The sequence below is a fragment of the Seriola aureovittata genome, chromosome 19 (genome assembly GCF_021018895.1).
Source record: "Seriola aureovittata isolate HTS-2021-v1 ecotype China chromosome 19, ASM2101889v1, whole genome shotgun sequence".
In the NCBI taxonomy this organism is placed as follows: domain Eukaryota; kingdom Metazoa; phylum Chordata; class Actinopteri; order Carangiformes; family Carangidae; genus Seriola; species Seriola aureovittata.
In genome coordinates, this window is record NC_079382.1 from 11,704,840 (window position 1) to 11,716,868 (window position 12,029).

The following is a 12,029-nucleotide window of genomic DNA, read 5'->3' on the forward strand; positions in this document are numbered from 1 at the left end:
ATTCTGTATCCACACACATTTAATAGTTCAAAATGCTTTATAAACCCAGTGTTATTGATGTTACTACTGTAACATGCAATCATCAAGACGCACATGCATCCAAAAAATTTTATTCTACGACAGGACCGTGTTTTGAACACAAATGGTCTCCCTCAGGTCTGAGGGCGAAGACCATTCGTGGTTGAGACATTGTTATGTTCATGAAGAGCAAAGGCGATAAGCCGTACGTGGGTATTCCCCCCCCCCTCTTATTTTGGTTTCCAGTCGGGATATGTAATCTTGAAAAACAAATGGTGACACATTGAGCGAACCTCGTCAGTAAATGTGGTACAAACGTAATGAGTTGACTGATTTTATAGATAGATTTCTTTCCACATTCAGTGACTTGAAGATGTTAAAAGAAATCATTTGCAGTGGTTACATAAACCATGTGATTTTTATTGTCACTGTACATTCAGTGCACTGTTCGATCTGACTCACTCCAAAAAAGCATATATTTACACATGGGTACAGTAGGCATGAACACAACAAACAAAACACAAGAAAATGGCACACAATACTGTCCAGTGAAATCTATCTGTGGTTGGCTTTCTGCTTCTCACTTCTCACATTTTTCCCTTTTTGTCTCCCGAGCGCTGTGAACATGTGTGCATAGTTACCCTGTCTAGTTCTGAGCATAGGGCAAGTTTACAATTAAAATGAACCAAAGCTTCCTATTAACTTGATTCATATATCACAATTGCTAACATATTGCTTTTGAGGGGAACAAAACTCTTGGGTAATCACATGTCTATGGTACATACACCGAGCAGGGTCCTTATACGCCGCAGCCCAGAACGGCCAGAGATGTCCATGTTTTATGTAAATCTCGTCATCTCAGAGTGCATGGAGATAAGATAAGTCCGCAAATGGAACAGCGAATAAGCAGCTTTCTCCTCCGAGGAATGTGTTCCCCAATTGCAGTAGGTTCATCTACATTTTTTTTAATACCCAGTCAGTGATGTCACTTTATTTCTGTGCCACTGATTCCCAGGAGGAACCCATGGCCCGCTTCCAAACCCAGTGTAATTTTCAAAATATGAATTGAGGTATAGGGTCTAGATGACTTCACTCGTTATATGTCCTGCTGTGCTGATAATCAAAATCGATGATAACTCAAGAGCGTGTGTTTCAGCGTTGAGAGACACAAAGACACGGAAAACCAAAATAAAATAAGAGAACATCCCGTCTTAGATTAACATAATGGACTTATTCTCACTTGAGTAATTACCCTTTGACTCAATACAGTCATTTGTATTATACAGCTATTCAGGTGGACTCTAAAGTCATGTTGAAGTTGCCAATACATCATGACAAAAATTCAGTAAACAGGCAAATTAAACAAACGATCATTGCTAGATCAATGCACAGCAGCCACAGTATAGTATAGTGAAATATGCACAACACATTTGCCGTGTACAGCACTGTACAGTATGTCCACATTGTAAACAAAGCACAACTAAATGTCAGTCTGATGCTCCACAACACAAGGAACATAGGTGGCCATATTTGCCTTGCATAGCCCAGTGATCGCTCTGTTATGAAACTATTACAGACACCCGTGAAATCGCCTTTGTAAAGGTTTAGACAAACCCTCCCCACCGTCAACCGAAATAAAACGACTCTTGTCCCCAAGGTAGAGCCAAAGCAGAAATTTAATTGCTCCATTTCTATTGAGAATTTCAGCTTAGGAGACAATTAGAATTAATTGGATGTAGTAGAACCGTTTTAGATCTCTGAAAATAAATTAAGGATTTTTCTTTTATTTTCTTATATTAATTTCGGCGATGGGAAAGTTGGGAAACAATTATCTGCTATCAGTCTTCAAAGTGCACAGAGGAGTTACGTGACCGAACTCTGATCAGGTCTGTTTGTGTGTGGTGGTCAAGTTTTGTGCCAGAACGTGTTCATTAACACTTCACACAACCAGCACAACGTGAACAGATGGAGCTTGTTGAAGCACTCGCCTTTAACTTGGCTCCACACAGACTCTGGTGTGAATAAGTGATCATCAACGTAGGTTTAGAAACAGCTCAAAATGAATGGACACACATCTGGATGCTCATCAGAATGAAGGTATTACTATTAATAAATTACTGTAAATAACATCCATTTGTTTATGTGGAAACAGCTGGCTGCTGTTTAGCCACGGTTACGTGTGTTTCATTTTCAATGGTTTGAACACACAATGCTTTGGTTTGCTACTGCACAGAGGTGATGCATCCCTAATTTCAATTGGGAATGGATTAGCTGGTTATACATATGGGGAAGTGCATCATGGGAATTATATCCTCTACTGTATTGGGTTATAATTATTTATGCATTACATTACAGTGAATCAATAGTGTCTGTTCCTGCGGGGATTGTCTGTAGTTACTGGTCACTTGTCTTTCTGTTTTCTTCTTGTTTGGGCAGAAGCTAATGGCACTTCACACTTTAAAGACACGGCCGCTTTAAAGTGTTCACAAGGGACAACATCTGTCTCACTAAAATCCTAAGAGCAGCTGATTAATCTATTATGGTATTATTCTGATCTTATGATAACATGTTCCATCCAACCTGCTCAGGTTATCAGGACAGGAAGAAATATGTTGATAACTGTGTCACATTATTCTCGTTGCTTTCTTTGAATAATTTGGCAACTGGTTTACGATCGATCTAAAAGTCTATCATCACTTCTGGAATATACACATTTATTATAGTATTGTAGCCTGTGCACCAGTGTGTCAGTGTTTGTAGAGATGTACACAGAGTACAGTGTCAGTCTGAATGATTAGCACCTTCATTAAAGATGAGCTAAAAACAAAAACTGATACAGAACATCAGTGAGCCGTAATCTGAAGTCTGATAATATTAAAGTCATTATTGACGTTGAGTTTTAATTCAGAGTGCAATTCAAGTTATTCTCAGAAACACAGGTGTCATTATATTGTTGCACACAAACATTTTAACTAGTCATCTGTTATAGTCTTACATCCAAACAGGTTTAAAAGGATGCCACCTTAAAAAAAAGGAAAAATTATTTCTCAAGGAAACATATCGTTTGTCGAGATTCAGCTGCGGCAGCCGCGTGTACTCACACGTCAATACACCTCTACTGGCTGTTTATGTCAGGGCAAGTTCTAGCCTCGCTGATATCCTTTCAAATTTGGAAAACATGATAAAAGTGGAGAAATGATGCCCAATTACGGCTGCAACTAATGATTATTTTCATTAATGATTAATCTGCTGATTATTTTTTGATGAATCGACTAATTGTTTTGTCTTTTAAAGTCTTTAAAGAGTGAAAAATGCCTGTCATAATTTCCCACAGCGCAAGGTCATGTCGACAAATGTTTTGTCTGACAACAGTCCAAAGATATTCAGAGAGAGAGAGAGAGAGTGAGAGAGAGAGAGAGCAGTTCAGATATGCGAGGCTAGTAGACATACTTTGGTATCACATACGACTGAGGACTGACGTAATCAGCTGTGGGACTTAACGCTATTAATATAGTGACACTTGTTGTTTGCGAGTACAACCTAAACAAAGAGCGGGTTCGTGGACACAAGAAAAAGCAAAACCTATACAATATATTGCAATCTAATACAGCACCATCACAACCTATAGGCTCAAAAGCAAACATAGAGTTGAACCAGCACCTATGTGACACAAACTGAACATTACAATCTTTACAAAGGTAGTATTTATTGCAGGGCTATCAGGGCGTATCAGATTGCATTAAGTTGCATAGATGTTGCTGCTATTGTGCCCTCTGTCTATATTTACATAAAATAAACTTTTCATGACAAGCCGCACAGTTTAGTTTAAAAATTCTCAGCACAGAATATAGCTTATCGTGTGTGTGTGTTTCACAGTATGTCTGGTTGCCAATATTTCTGTATGACACTTAACACAGAGAGAGGAAGTGATGAGTGAGTCTCTAGAAGCAAAAACCACTGACCCAGACGCTACCAGACAGAGCTCGCTAGTACAACCCATTATTGCCACGTTATTCATAGATGCTTAGTGCAAACTCTTTGTGAACGATGATCACTAGCCAACCACTGTCCTTCTGTAAGCACCAAGTTGACTATAACCACTGAGTCGTTGAAGCTACTATGAGGTAAATACAATTACGAGGAAGTCGAGAATCTTACATACCCGTCATGGTGGGTGGCGCTTTCTTTGATGACGAATATAAGAATATGTCTAACAATTCTCCCCCCGCCCAGTGCAATTTCACACAATATACAGTACACATATTATATGTAGACCAGTTAGAGACTATTGCTTTAACAACTGAGATTAGAAAATATGAAAGAAAGAAACAAAAACACATAATGTGGCTGCGTAGCCGCACAGTTCTTTAGGACATTTATATTAACACACTTCCATTTTGAGATGAAAATAAGATAAGAAACAAATTCACAGAAGCTTCAGGTGATATAGAGCAATGGGTCTCTGGTTATAACAAGACCTCGGTTGCCTGATTTCTGTACACAATATCTTTATATACATCATCATGATCCCACATCAATCAGGTTGATATTCACCCTTTTTAAACCATCTCAAGTTCCTTTTTCTTTTATCTTTATTACCATTTAAAAGTGTTAAAATGACTCAGTAGTCCAAAGCTTCATCCTTTCACTGTCAGTTGGCACACCGCCTTTATTTTTATGGGCTGTCTCTCGCCTTGCCTGGGTGATGCAGCTGTCTGTCAAACATCTGGCCCAGGTGTCAAGCCTTGGCTTCCAACATCTCGAGGAATAGTTTGTGCATGGGGACTTTGCCCTGCATTTTGATGCTGTAGAAGTGCTGGACTGCCTTGGTGGCCGTCTGACGGAGCAGAGGCAGGGTCATTAGGAGCTTGCCTGCCCGTCGAGGGTCCTCCGGGTGCTGAGAGCCCTCAAAGTCCTGCAGGGCCTCGTGGAGAGAATCCTGGAGCCTTTGGACGGCCTCGATATTCTCTATGTGCATGGAGTCTGGAGCAGGAAGGGTGGAGGGGGAGGAGGGAAGGAAATGTGAAGAAAAATATGTGAATCATTCATGTTTCAAAGCTACGTATTAAATAACAAATGTATTAAATGAAAAGCAAACATTTTCTACTGATCTGCATTGCGACAAAACCTCTACAGCTACAACAATAACTCGGTGTTTTGCAATTGTATCAGCTGGCTTTAAATTCTGCATCTTGTCTTTGCAAACATGCAATTTTGGAGAGAGGTTTTCTCTTGTTAGTGGTTAATGACGCTCCTTAAATAAATGCCTATGCGTGGCCAGGACTCTAGGGACAGGGAGGAGAGGGAGATGTACTGTAGGTCTGTATAAATATACAGTGGGACAGGAAAAAGATTCATTTCTTTTGGTATCATGGACCACATACATCCCCCCTGCTAATGAATTCAGATGGCTGCATTACTAGGATATCGTTCAGCTGAATGATGGCGGCAGATGGCCTTCATTTCCATAAGAAAGAGCAGTTGGCCCCCTTATGTATAGGCTCTAAAATAAAACCAGTTGAGACTTATTAAAAACTGCTCTCTATGTATAAGTCTACGAGTTAGAAAAAAACAAAAAAAAACAGGTTTGTCCTCCAAAGGACACTCTGACAGAGTGTTTTAATAGACAAGCAGTGGTTTGCTTTCAGCCAATTTCCCTGCACAGACTTACAGTGTCAGGTGTAATCTGTGCATGTATCATATCCACAATTCAGCAACCGATAGATAAAATAGTGCACAACAAAATGTGAATTCAATTCAGTATTATAATTGAATCAAAACAATTCGTCCTGGTATATGTATCAGAATAAAATCGACTTGTTTCTTCCTAAACACCCTGTATTACTGAAGCTAAACCCAACGTGGCTGCTGATTGAAGTGTGTGAGTGAATTAGATCAGCTCTGCTATGTGTCATGAAAGTTGTGGAGTGAAGTAAGACCGTGTATGAACATGTAAATGAGGCAGAAAAAAGGAAAGTACAAGGCTAATTATGTTCCTAACTGACTGATTAAGTCTCTTTTACCAGTCGCCTTCTGTGTAAATTGCGTTTCTATCTTGGGAAATTAACTAGGCTATGTGGACCGCACATGTGTTCCAGCACTCTTCATTTGAAACCTTCATGTTAATACTGATCTGATCCTCGTTTGGCTGTGCGAGCATGTGTGTGTGTGTGTGTGTGTGTGTGTGTGTGTGTGTGTGTGTGTGTGTGTGTGTGTGTGTGTGTGTGTGTGTGTGTGTGTGTGTGTGAGAGAGAAAGACAGGGAGAGGAGGGGAAAGCAAGAATATGTTTGCAAATGTGTGTCAGTGTGTGTAAATGCAAAGGGAGAGTGTGACTGTTTTCATATGTGTGTGTGTGTGTGTGTGTGTGTGTGTGTGTGTGTGTGTGTGTGTGTGTGTGTGTGTGTGTGTGTTGAATGAGGTTAGGGGCGGAATGCAAAACTAACTTTGAAGAAACAATTTCCATGTAATCCGTCAGCAGCCTGGCGTCAATCCCGTCGATACTCCGCTAATTACAAAATCAATGGCCATGAATTTCCACAGCTGTCACACCCACAGGACCCCTGGAGCCGAAGCTCTCCGAGACTGTGTTCAAACGAGCCGAAGCTGCCCTCTCGCCCTCCCTGAGCCTCCCTCTCAACCCCTGCCTTCCTCTCTCACACTTCTCCCTTACCTTAACATCCTTGCCTTTCCATCACCCCTCCCTCCCTCCCTCCCTCCAGCCCCCCCCCCCCCCCCCCCCCCCCCCCCCCCCCCCCTCCACTCTCCCATGGAGAGTTTGTCATCAGAAGACTAAAGCTCTGGGCTCAGCATTTTTCATTTTTCAGTCAGGCAGGAGAAAAGACTCCTAACAGGCATTGATTAGTGGGGGACAGGCCCGGCCTCATGAAAAGCAAACTGTCGATACGGGCGCAGCATCTTCACATTGGAACAAACGAGGCCCGTCGCTCCCCAACGCTCATTCCACGCCACTTAACACATTTTATTGACAGCCCCTGTTTTCCTAATGAAATGCTAAATATATCTCCCTCGGCTGTGGCGCGCTGGCAGCTACTGTTATGGAGACAGAGAGAATGAGAGCGCACTGTGACAGTCACTCACACACACACACGCATACGCACGCACACACACACACACACACACACACACACACACACACACACACACACACGCATACGCACACACACACACGCATACGCACACACACACACACACACGCACACACACACACACACACACACACACACACACACACACACACACACACACACGTGCACACAAATTAAAATATAGATGCACACACACTCTCTCACACATAGGTGGTGTTAAATTAAACAACCGTGCTCCTGACCTTTTTGTCCCCCTCTTATCAGGTATCCTTCATTGTGGAAGTGATCAGCTCCCCAGATATGGACAATCACTTGACATTTTTTGTTTTATTCCTTTGTTTGCTTTAATTAAATGCCAACTATCTTGATTTATTTGAGATTTAACATAGAGATGTACCTTCTGGTCAAGCTCATGTCACCTTTGAGTTTGTAGAGAGAAGAAAAGGATATTTGGCTGAATGACTGAACTTTACAATAAAAACATCAGTTCTTGTTCTTCATTTAATCAGTTTTTGTAAAGTCAATTGTACCTCAATCAAAAGTCACACTCGCTGTTTTGCAGATCTGAAATATTTGCTGATGTATTGTATGTTTGCATTAACCCCTTCACATCTAGTTTAGATTTGTTTCCAATTTAAGAAGAAATCATCTTAATCCTCACTGTCTGACAGAGTTGTAGGCTATATATACTCTGTATGATCTTGTTCCAGCTCCTCAGTGATGCCATATAATACTTACGCTGAGTGAAATTCAAACCCAGATGGAAGCATTCTCCATGTCTTGTACATCTCCTCACCTTTCCCCAAAATTCAACTTGAAATATTTGGTATATTTGGAAATTTTAGGATCTCCATTAGAGTTTAAAATAAAAAATGTGTGTGTTGGCTGCACAGCATGAGTTTGGACTGACTAACAGTGGGATTAAGGAGGTTAACTTACCTGAGTTGGCAAGGGCGATGGCTTTGAGCGTGACAAACTCCTCCTTCTCCATGCGCAGCTTCTTGTAGCGTCGGACCAGCGGCAGGATGGCAACGTGCAAGTCCAGCAGGCCTGAGATCCTCGCCTGTTCCTCGTCCACCACATAGTCCTCTGCGTACACAATCTCGTCCTCGCAGGGCAGGGAGCGAAACACGATGCTCAGCACCAGGATCTCCATCCAGGCGCTCTGCAGTAGACTCATCTGGTCTGCCAGCGACAGAGTGGAAAAACCTGCCAAAAGAAAAAGAAAATGTGTCGTTATTTTTATATTTTCTTTCCAGACATTGCTTTGTACAACCACATGACAAAGCATGAGATCAATCCATTAATCTCACTACACTTTAATTGGCCATTTCAAGTCCTCCATATGTTTTATGGGCAGTGTGTACAACGCTTGACAATCCCCGGAGAAGCCCAACTTGAAACAGAGGCCGACCACTGTATGTGGTGGCTTAAGGGAAGAATATAAATCAGTCAAGTGTAGAGGCCTTTGAAACATGAGCCTGGGCTGCTTCACCCATCAACCGTCAACAGTTCTTCTGCGACCCAGTACATAAGCACATGAGACAGCACTTAGTGAAGACAAATCCACTCCTAACCCTAACCATCTCTTATTCTAGTCACAGTGAGGAAGAAAGAACATGAAATTAATTCTTCTTCACAGCAAAGAATAAATCCTGGATTTTAAGCATTGACTAAATAAATGGTCTTAAATTAAAGTGGCCTCAGTATTATTATTTCAAGTTTGTTTTAGCTATCTGTCAAAATCTTAGTCTAAGTTATACACCACAATTAAATAAGTCACAAAACTCTTCTCCAGTGTAGTGGGCTTTATTCCTCAAACATTTTTTGGCGATTGTGCCTTCATCAGCGTCGTTTCTTTATATACAGTGGGGTCCAATAGTCTGAGACCCCTTTTCCCATTCACTTATCCCATTTACTAATTTTCCAGAAGGAGACAAAATTAAGGCATTTCAGATATATAATTAGGCAGTTTGAGTCTGAAATGCTTAAGTGGGAAGCTACATTTAAAGAAAATGAATTTCAGTTAAAGGAAGGATGTACTGAGGCTAACAGAAGATTTTCTGAGGAATTATTTAGGGCCATTTGTATTGAGCGATGGAAGAGATTAGAGTATGCTGCATTTTGAAAGATGATTTTTTTCTTTTTTAATTCTTAAGTTAATTACAGTTACAGTTAATACTGTGCTTTGTAAAATGATACTAAGAAAAAGATGGTTTTAATTTGTCCACTTGTTATTTTTTTTCCCCTAAAGCTTTCCACCGCAGCAGTGGAGGCGTTTACTTCAATTGCCTGGATAATGTATTGGTTCCAATGATAAGTAGATTTGTGGTAATTCATATTTCTCTTGTGACTATATACAAATAAAACGGAAAGCATCAGATAGCGCCCTGATAAAGGCACGATAGCTGAAAGCCTTTATGTTCGTATATTAGAGAAGAGATGTGTTTAAGTATGTTGGACTTTAGAGTATTTCACCTCTCACTGGTCTGCATCTTGTTGTGTGTTTGCTCTAAAATTAGAAGTGGTTGTAACATGAAGTCATATCAGTCATGAACACAGTTACTGGAAGTCTCCTTGAATATTCAGCATGAATCGGTATTATGATGGGAAAGAATTTATAAACCCAGCAAAGTTAAGGTTCAAGACAAAAAAACCCCCAAAACAATTATATTCTACCTGACAGTTTCCTTCTTCTTTCTTTATTCTTTTGAGTTCAACCCCCTGAATTCAGTAACAATTCATCCAAGATCTTGAGGTCGACCCATCAACTCTCTCCTCTAACATTCACACACACCACATCAAACAGACAGACACCTGAAAGGACCTAAAGCGCCACAATACCTTTCACTACTCTATGGTGAATAGGAAGGTGATAGGGGGTATTGACCAGGGCCTTGAACCCACCACTCTGCTTACTTAAATCTGCGCTTGTATGGATGGGAATGGGGCAGGTTGACTTAAAAGAGGTCCTCTCGATGGTTCTTATCAAGCAAATAGAGGAACGATGAGAAGAGAGAGAATGAAGCAGAGAGAAAAGAGTGCTGGGGGTGTCATTGATTAGTAGATTGTAATCAGTCCACCAAATGCGAAGGGGGGATCGATCCAAGCCTCAGATCTGACAAACAGACAGTTGATGGAGGACATCCGGTACACGTTTAGTGGGGGGATGGGAGGACTCCAGGATCACAGAATGTAGATACTGTAGGCTGCATCAGGAATTCATGAATTTACCCTCCATCCCCAAAAGACACTTTTTCCAAGAAAATGAATGTGTTTATTCCTTTAAGGGCTATTAAGAATAAAGAGGGAGGATCAGTGGCTATATGTGTAACATGTTGGTTGTCTGGAAAAAGCCAAAGTGAATAAAAAAAAAAAGCTTCACCACTTGTAAAGAAGCATTGATTCAGACATAAACAATAATGCTTAATAGTGCTGAAATCATCAAACCTCTCATATGGACCACCAAAAAACAAGAACAGATTGGCTGTTATATATATGCACCCTTTTTTTCATGTGCTCAACTTTTTCTTTGTCTTGCTATATTACGTTTCTTTACACATTTTGTGAAAGAATCAACACCCTGTTGAACTGTCTTCTCCCTTTCTTCATCATCTTTTCTGTTCCCCAGCCTGCGTGGTTTTTTTTTTCTTTCCACTCAATTTACTGAAGCGATGGAGAGACTTCCTGGCTCCCCGGGGGTCGCCCCGGAGCTTCAGGTGCGTCGCCCGGAGGTGGCCGAGTTAAGTGTCGCTGTGGAGTGTGATTCCCCCTGATGAAATATCAATATTTCACCCTACTGATTTACTGCCGTTTGACCAAACATGACACAATATTGAGCAAACCGGTGAATGCCTATGTCTCTGTCTTTGTAGTTTCCTTCCCTTGTGAAGACAAAAAGCACGACGGAAACAAGAGATACTACAGGTTTCCATTGCACTTTAAGAAAACAAATTATTATCTGCTCTTCTGTCCTACAAAGGCAGAGAACTGAGGTGGGAGGTTTAAAGTATTCAGCCAGTTGACATTGGACTTTCACAGGGCTGACATATAAAAACAAACAAACATTCACACTCAAATTCGCACCTACAGGCTATTTAGTGTTGCCAATTAACCTGCATGTCTACAACCTTATTGCTGTGAGGCGACAGTGCTAACCACTGCACCATCGTGCCGGCCTACACTTAATAATGAAATCTAAATAAAAATCCATTGCTACACTTGTGTGATTTAAAGGTAAATTTAAATTGCATGTATTCCCCTAGAGCCACGAGCTGAGACGGCAGTTGGTGACACTCTGCTAATCTAGGCTTGTTACCTTTCAGTCAAACTTGTCCATCCTCACTGGATTTGGCTGCTGCCCCCTTTAGTTATGTTGGATAACTAACAGAAATACCATAATGTTGGATAGGAAATTGATCACTCAATTTCAGAGAGAGTTATGAGTGAAAAAAAAAGGAAATTTAGCTTTCGCTACTGCTAGCTGTGGCTACCTCACCAGCTAGCATCTAGTTTTCTTGTCTTTGCTGTCTGTAAATTATGAAGCCAGAGTTCATAAACTGTGTTTTGATTCGGTTTTTAGCTCCATGTTGAAGCGACTGTATGTTTTACTTTCTGCTTTTCTTTCTCTTCAGATACAACTAATTTGCAACAGCAAATATGTCCTCAAAGAAATGTAATGCCACCTGGATTATATTTTCTACCAACATAATGAATAAATATGGTTGATTAACATTTTGCAAAAGGTTGATACTGAAACTATCTGCACATTGTCCACTGACAACATTTTTCAACATTTCCTTGTAGCAACTAGAGCATGATAAAAAAAAAAAAAAAGATTACTTTTAGATCATGATCTTGGTTGAATATTGAAAAAGTGAGTAGTTACTTGAGGCATGATGCGT

The 12,029-nt window shown here is 40.7% G+C and overlaps 1 protein-coding gene across 1 annotated transcript in view; it reads right to left on the reverse strand.

Annotated features, from left to right (window-relative positions):
* Positions 1–339: 339 nt before the first annotated feature.
* The window catches only part of LOC130160644 (steroid hormone receptor ERR2-like), a 41,361-nt gene continuing 29,671 nt past the window's right edge, over positions 340–12,029 (reverse strand). The window contains exons 6-7 of the mRNA XM_056363285.1: positions 8,065–8,334; positions 340–5,001 (exon numbers count right to left, since the gene is read on the reverse strand). Of these exons, the coding sequence (XP_056219260.1) occupies positions 4,757–5,001; positions 8,065–8,334 (515 nt within the window). The 3' untranslated portion in view covers positions 340–4,756. The remainder of the gene's footprint in view (positions 5,002–8,064; positions 8,335–12,029) is intronic.